Below are 8,678 nucleotides of genomic sequence, written 5' to 3' on the forward strand. Positions count from 1 at the left end.
CTGGACTGACCTATCCCCTTCCTAACTCCCTACCTACACTCACCTTTCCTGGCCCCATCCCCGCCTCTTCGACCTGTTTGTTTCCTCTCCACCTATCCTCTCTTCTATCCGCCTCCCACTCTCTCCCTATTTATTTCAAAACCCCCTTCCCCTCCCTCTTTTCTGATGAAGGGTCTAGGCCCGAAACGTCAGCCTCTCTGCTCCTATGATGCTGCTTGGCCTGCTGTGTTCATCCAGCCCTGCACCTTGTTGACCAGTATGTCTCATTGGTTAGTTTAACTGGCATTTCCATCTGGGCTCCACAACAGTTGATAGTCTTTTCCATTCTTTCCATTTTATGCTTTTCCATTTCAGTTACTGCACTCTGGTTTCCCCTCTCTCGATCCCTGCCAAATGAAGGTGCTTTCGCATTGCCTTTCACCCCATCAACATCCACATTTGATTAACCATCCTCTACCATTTCTGTCACTGCCAACATGATGCTACCATTAAGCAAACCTCCTATCTGAAGAAATCCTTCCTTCTGCAACATGCTATTCCACTCCTCAATCATCCCAGATCTTCTTACAGCACCTTTCTGAAATAACTCCATGTATCCCATCATCAAGTCACCCTTTATTTACATGTGCATTGTACGTGACACTGACCCAGCTAGCACAGAGCCAGGTCTCAGCGTGAACAGAACCCCTGACACGCCTATTTATTTCTGTCACCCAGGACTCCCTGATTGGAGCAGGTTAACAACTGATCCCCAGTTGGGGAATTCATATTCAATGAGGTCCACCTGGCTGACCTTGTTCTAATCACTACATTCCTCCCCCTCTAAGTCCTGGAACATAAGCCCGTTCCTTTTCCTGTAGCTTCTCCTTGAGTGTTTTCACACTAGGTCTGCTTCCTCCGACTCTGCCTCGGGTGCTGGTGGCCTGTACTAGACTGTAGCCTGCCTCTTGCAGCTGGAGCTTCTTGGCCGAAACTCATTTTATTCAGGTGATAATGGCATCGAGGCTGTGACATCTGCCTTGTCCATCTCACCCTCAGGAGTTTTATTGAGGGAAGGTGGAGGGTGAGAATTCACGAGTTCTGATAGCCTTGCCGAATGTTCTGAGGGGCCAGGTATATTTTGCGTCTGTCCCATTTGTGAGGTTGCAGCTTTCATGCGGTCCATGTGCTTGCTCAGGACTGCATCTCCTACCTGAACTTTGTACATCACGGGACCTAACCTCGTGTCAACCAAGCCTCTTATCCATGCACAGCCATTTCCATAGTTTCAACACCAAACTTTGTCCTCAGAAGTAAACTGCCTGTCTCTCTTAGTCTGGTGGTCTGGAATTGGGGTTCCTGATGCCGTTTCACCTTCCTCCCCAAGTCTGGGAAGATCAGATTTAACCTGGTGTGGAGTCTTCTCTCCATTAACAACTCTGCTGGAGCTCTCCCTGTAGTTGCATGACAAGTGGTCCTATAATCAAACAGGAACCAGGATAGTTTGGAATTGACTGAAGCTGTAGGCTGTTTCTTCAAGCCTACCTTCAAAGTTTGGACTGCTCTTTCCACAAGACCTTTGGATAATGGATGGTATGGTGCTATCTAAACATGCTGAATGCCATTCGACTTCAGGAAATACTGATGGTAAATGATGGCCTGTTGTCTGTGACCAACACCCCTGGAAGTCTGTATATTGCAAAAGCTGCTCACAGCTTTTCAATCATCGTCCCCATGTTTGATGAATAAACTCTATGCACATCCTACCACTTTGACTGGATGTCCACAATGGCTAAAAACTTTAAGCCCATGAAAGGACCAGCATAGTCATTGTGTAATCAAGTCCAGGGATTACCTGGCCATTCCCATGAATGTGAGGGAGCAGATGGTGTAATTTCTGTCCTTGTTGGCACTCTGGGCACTGCCCCACAAATGTGGCTATGTCAATATCCAATCCTGGCCATCAGACATAACTTCTCGCCAACATCTTCATTTTGGAAACCCCTGGATAACCCTGGTGGGGTTCAGCCAGTATTTGGTGGTGACCTTTGCTCGGGACGATCACTTTCGCTCCCCACAATAATATGCCCGTCCTTTATGGTGATCTGGTCTTGCCTGGTACAGAAAGGTTTCAGTGCTGGTTGTGATGGCCCTTTGTTTCCTCTCATCACCACCAGGTGTTTTAGTTTTGCCAGGGTGGGATCTTATTGCATCCACAGTCTGATATTGTCAGCAATGACCAGAAGGGTGTCCAGAAAATTTTAAACTGACGGTGTATCCGCCAATGGGTGGTGGCTCTAGTTATCTGCACTTGCCACTTTACGTCCCAGAGAGTGTTCCAACTTCTAATTGTATGCACTCAGAATAAGAGTGCGTGGCACATCCCTGTCCTCTTTAAGTAGCCCCAGCAGGGATTTGTGCTCCATTACTATTACAAAATTATATCTGTAAAGGTATTGGCAGAATGCTCTCACACCAAAGGTGACCACCAAACCTTTCTTCTCCATCCAGGCATATCATCGTTCAGCATCAACCAAAGTCCAGGAAACATACGCTATCAGGCATTCCTCACCATTGGGCCATCCGTGACCCAACACTTCCCCAATACCACACAGTGAAGCATCACACATCAGCACTGCATCTCGCTCGGGATCATATTGTGCAAGCACATCAGACAACAATAGCTCCTTTTTCACTTCCCTGAAGGCAATGTCTTGACTAGGAAATGATTTCCAAGGCTGACCCTTTTTCAATAGCAAATGTAAGGGTGCCAGGATAGTATTTTTTTATTCATTCACAGGATGAGGACATCGCTGGCCAGGCAGCATTTATTGCCCGTCCCTAATTGCCCAGAGGGCAGTTCAGAATCAACCACATTGCTGTGGGTCTGGAGTCACATGTAGGCCAGACCAGATAAGGGTAGCAGTTCCATTCCTTAAAGGACATTAATGAACCAAATGGGTTTTTCCCGACGATTAGCAATTGGCTCATGGTCTCATTAGATTCTTAATTCCAGATATTCTTATTGAATTCAAATTCCACAATCTGCCATTGCAGTATTCCAAACAGGTCCCCAGAATGCTAACCGGGTCTCTGGATTAACAGTCCAGCAATAATACCACGAGGCCATTGCCTCCACTTGCCAAGTTACATATGAATTTTCTGTAATAATTCACCTATCACACGAAAGACCTAATCTCCGGCACAGGCATGAGTGCCGAGGCACCTTTAATCCCGCTCACTTTATCTTCCAACGATGTAACCTGGTCTTGATAACTCTGTAGCCCAAGAGGGTCACTTGGGGTACCTGGAACACACAATTTTCCCTCCTAAGGCAATAATCCCACTTTAGAGAAATATTTAAGCGCTATGTCCAAGTTTCTCTAAATACTCGTTATTAATCTTCATGATTATTAGCACATTATCCAGATAAATGGCACTTGGGATAGGCCTTGTAAAATGTTCTCCATCATCTGCTGGAAATGGCGCAGGTTGATGATATCCCAAAAGGCAGTCTCTTATATTGGTACAAATCCTAAGGGTTTAATTGTAGTATACTTTTGCAAATCCTCATTTAATTGCAAATGCAGGTATGCATGGCTCATGTCCAACTTCATGAAGGACAGCAGCCCACCACCACACTGCGCCCCCCCACCCACCATTTTTGCAATGGATTGGGTGTTTATCCAACTATTAGAAGCAGTTCACTGTTTGTCTGAAATTCCCACTAGGCCAACCGAGCTGTTGGGCTACGCAACTGGAATGACTGGTGCTGCCTATTCCGCAAACTGTACTGGTTTGATGATTCCTTCGCTTTCCAGCCTCCTGATTTCTGCACCTATGTTTGCACATAAAGCAAATCGCACTGGGCAGGCCTTGCAGGATAGTGGGATTGCTTCTCAGTCAACATGCAAGGTGGGCCTTGGCCCCTTTGATAATCCACAGACCTCCCTGAAAAGCTTCTGGGTATTTAATTAGGACTTCACTCAGGCAGGAATTTTCTAATCAAAAATTGTTGAGCTGTTCAAGTTAAATCTTTCTCAATCAATCTCACCCCATCAAGTTTGGGCTCGAGCCTTTCACTACAATCCGTGGTAACTGAACCAGCTACTTCTCATAAGAGACCAGAATCGAAGTTGTCCCCTTAATCTGTAGGGATTCCCTGGTTCTCAGCCTGGCCAAGTTGTTATGCAAACTTAAGGGTTGCAGTCCAGAGTGATTTTTGTTAAAGACTGCTTCTGCAATCACTGATACAGCCACACTGGCATCGACCTCCATTAGAACTGTGTGACCATTTAACCAGGCATTTATTTTGATTGGGAGCGTGTAGAGCTGCATGAACACAGCAGGGTCTAGGCCCGAAACGTCAGCCTTCCTGCTCCTCTGATGCTGCTTGGCCTGCTGTGTTCATCCAGCTCTACACCTTGCTATCTCAGATTCTCCAGCATCTCAGTTCCTACTATGTCTGAAACAATTTATTTTGATTGGTTCTGATTTGGATGTTGCGAAGCAATTTAATTGTTCCAAACCAGCTGGAGGTGGACTTTCCACGGTGTGCACTTTCCTAGATACTGGCCTATGAGTTCCCTTACTCAATTCAGGCCTAATGGGACTCTTTTGCTGTCTCAAGTCCCCCTTGCTGACAGTAACTACAATGGGCTGCCATCACGGATCCTCGAGAATACCCATTTGGCTGAGGCTTGGCTTTGTTTTGGGGTTTCGTTGTGGACTAACTGAGGGTCCCTTTGTTCAGGATATGTCCTGAGTGAGGTTATGCAATTACCTTCATTGAAATGGTGATCCCTAAGCTCGGTTGGTCTGGCAAGGGTGTCCACTTCCATTGAGAAACCCTGTTACTCATAAGTTCCACTTTCTAATTTTCTAATGACAATGCCAGTTGTAGCACCTGTTTGAAGTCCAGTTGGGCTTTAGCTAGTCAGTACTTTTGCATGGTCACATCATTAATCCTATATATGAAACATTCTGTCAGCATCTCACTTAGGGTTAAACCAAAATCACATGCCTCTGCTAGTCATCTTAACCTTGTCAAAAATTCCAAAACAGATTTCCCTCGTTCTTGAATTGTTGGGTAAAACTAATAGCATTTCAGAATTAGAGGAGACTTGCTGTCATATTATTCCTTAGCTAAATTCATCAACTTTTGCAAGGTTTAAGTATTGGTTGCCTCTGGGAAAGTTAGGCTCTTAATAACAGAGAAAGCTGCGGGTCCACATACTGTCAGGAGAATAATCCGTTGCTTTTCATCTGCCCCAATGTCATTTGCCTGGAAAAAAATAATACACTTTTTCCACATACTGGGCCCAGTCTTTGATGGCAGGATCGAATGAGTCAAGCTTCCTAAATAATGGCATGATGCCAGAAATGCTTGTGCCAATTCAAAGACAACTGTTGCCAGAAAATCTCTTCAGGGATGTGTTTTTCTCTTGTCGCCGCTGAAATAACTCCATGAAGGCTGGTATTCCGTCACCAAGACACCCTTTATTTACATGTGCACTGTACGCGACATTGATCCAGATCATACAGAGCCAGCTTCCAGAATGAACAGAATCCCTGACACTCCTGTTTATATTTGTCAGCCAGGGCTCCCTGATTGGACCAGATTAACAGCCCCAATGAAGGAATTCATATTCTATGAGAGCCACCTGGCTGACCTCGTTCCAATCACTACACTTTCCACTCCAGTACAGGAGATGCAAAATCTGCCATTTTATCCCATTTCCGACATTCCATGGTTCCAAATGCTCCTTTCAGGTGAGACAGTAAATTTCATGTATTTCTGTTAACTTATTCTACATTTCTTGCTCACTATATGTCGACTACTTTACACTGGGGAGGCCATATACATGTTGTGTGACTACTTTACAGAACACCATAATTCATTCAATAAACCTGATCCCAAGCTTCTGGTCAGTCTTTTTAATTGTCCACTTTATTCCCACTCTGTCTTCTCTGGCTTTCAACTCTTACTATTCCAATGAAGTGCAGCTTGAGTTTAGGGAGCCGTACCTCATCTTTCGAGTAGACACATGACAGCACTCTGGAGTCAACATGGAATTTAAGAATATGTCACAACCCTGGTGGGAATACTGGGCAGCAGATACATGGCAACACCCACTACCACCTAAAAGTTTCCCTCCAAGTCATACACTATCCTGACTTAGAATTATATCAATGTATTTTCACTGGGTCAAAATTCTGGAACTCCCTTCCTAATGGGTTTGTAGACATAGCTACCCCCTGAGAATTGCAGTTGTTTGAAAGGGACTCACCAGCACCAGCTCAAGGAGAATAAAGGATGGGCAATAAATACTGCCCTAACCAGTAATGTCCACATCCAATGAACAAAAAGAACAAAACTGAGATTTTAGTTATGTTTCTCTCTATAGACATTGCAAAGCTTCCTCAGTACACCCAGCATTTCTTGTTTATATTTCACGCAATTATCTTAATTGCTGTTGATTAGAGAAATGCTCACTTTACAAGAAGTTTATAAATTCCTACCTTCAAGATAGTAGAAACCAATCTTTTTTTGAAAGATATTTTTGACAATTTGATGTGAGATGGATGCTAATTAACTATTTCTGGATGCATCTGATTTTATTTCACAAATCCAGTATTTTGCTTTTCTATTAGGGCAGGTTCAGTCATGCATTATGCACTCTCGTTAGTTTTGTCCAAGATCTGCTTGAAAAAAGCTTATGAAATTTCAGCCTACTTTTATGTCTGTTGTGGAAAACTTTAGTTGAGTTCCCAAACAAAATGTCATTTTTAATAAACAATGTCATGAATTTCCATACTGACCACTTTGTAAATTGTGATTTTCAGAGGACAAATAGTCCCTTAAAGAGAACATGCATTTTTATAAAGCTAACACCTAGTTCTTTAGCTATACCCTAAAGCTGGCCAAGCCCTGTCATTTGAAAAAGCTTCAAAAGGTAAATCTAATGAGCTGTAGAACTTACAGTTCATAGAACGATGAGGATAAGACTGATGTGGCTAAGACAATGTCCAGGAAAAGGGCATGTGAAAAAGAACTCCAGAGTATACACCAGATTCATATTGAAGAAAATTTAGAATTCCAGGCTACACCCAATTCACATCAGTATACATTACAAATGTGTAGGACACTCATTTTCCTTTCTTCGAATTCATTAATTTTACGGAAAAACAAAACTGCGGATGCTAGAAATCTGAAATAAAAACAGAAAATGCCGGAGAAACTCAGCAGGTCTGTGGAGACAGAAACAGGATGAGTGTTCTGAGCTTGATAAAACTCCTCTTCAGAAGAATTGTTTACTAACGTTGCTAATTATTTACAAGACATGAAATTCCTTCTGATTTTTAAAAAATATATATATATTAATTCAGGAAATGCGGGCTTCAATGGCTAGATCAGCACTCTTTGCCATCCATAGTTGCCCATGAGAAGATGGTGGTAAGCTGCCTTCTTGAACTGTTGAATTCCATGCGATTTTGGCACACCCACAATGATGTTATGGAGAGAGTTCCAGCATTTTAACATAGTGATAGTGAAGGAATAGTGATATATTTCGAGGTCATAATGGATTCAAGAAGAACATGCAGATTGTGGTGTAACTGTCACTTCTATTCTTCTAGATGATAGTGTTCTTGCATTTGGAAGATTTTGTCTCAGGAATCTTGGTGAGTTTCTGCAGTTCATCTGGTAAATAGTACACACTGCTGCTACTGAGCATCAGTGATGGACGGAACAGATGCTTATGGATGATGTCTAATTTCTTGAGTGTTATTAGAGCTGCACTCATCCAAACAAGTGAGAAGTAGTTCATCACACTCCTGACGTGTCCCATGTAGATGGCAGACAGGCTTTGGGGAAACGGGGGTGATTTACTCACTGCAGGATTCCTTATCTCTGACCTGCTCTTGTAGTCACTGTGTTTATGTGGCTAGTCCAGTTCATTTTCTGGTCAATGGTAACTCTTAGCATGTTAATAGTGGGAATTCAACAATGGTTACATAATTGAATTTTTATAGAATCCCCAGAGTGTGGAAATAGGCCATTTAGCCCAAAACGTCCACACCAACCCTCCAAAGAGCATTCCACCCAGACCCATTCCTTTACCCTATCCCTGTAACCCTGTATTTCACCTGACTAATGCATCTAACCTACACATTCCTGAACATGATGGGTAATTTAGCATGGCCAATTCACCTGACTTGTACATCTTTGGACAGTGGGAGGAAACTGGAGCATCTGGCAAAAACCCATGCAGACCTAAGGAAAACATACAAACTCCACACAGACAGTTGCCTGAGGTTGGAATGAGGCAGCAGTGCTAACCACTGACCAACGTGCCACCCTAATGTTAAGAGATGATGGATAGATTCTCTCTTGTTGTCCAGATATTGTGGCATTTGGGCATGGACTTCCTCACCATCTGAGGAGTCACAGGTGATTTTGAACATGGTACTATCATTAATGAACAACCCTACTTCTGATCTTATGTTAAAAGGAATGTCGTTGATGAAGTAGCTGAAGTTGTTTGGGCCTAGGACACCATACCATTACATAATATAAACTGTAAAAACTGCAACTGGAAATCTTTGTGAAATACATTTACAACAACACAAGCCATGCACATTGATATTCAATATTATAACATAGCTGTTAATCTATTAATTAAACAGTCTTAAACCTC

At 43.1% G+C, this 8,678-nt stretch overlaps 1 protein-coding gene across 1 annotated transcript in view; it reads left to right on the top strand.

The window, feature by feature from the left end:
- The window catches only part of LOC125486343 (ER degradation-enhancing alpha-mannosidase-like protein 3), a 30,596-nt gene extending 29,664 nt beyond the window's left edge, over window positions 1-932 (top strand). The window contains exon 8 of the mRNA XM_048613357.1: window positions 861-932. Within this exon, the coding sequence (XP_048469314.1) occupies window positions 861-932 (72 nt within the window). The remainder of the gene's footprint in view (window positions 1-860) is intronic.
- Window positions 933-8,678: the final 7,746 nt, after the last annotated feature.

Source organism: Rhincodon typus, chromosome 28, assembly GCF_021869965.1.
Source record: "Rhincodon typus isolate 14 chromosome 28, sRhiTyp1.1, whole genome shotgun sequence".
Classification (NCBI taxonomy): Eukaryota; Metazoa; Chordata; class Chondrichthyes; order Orectolobiformes; family Rhincodontidae; genus Rhincodon; species Rhincodon typus.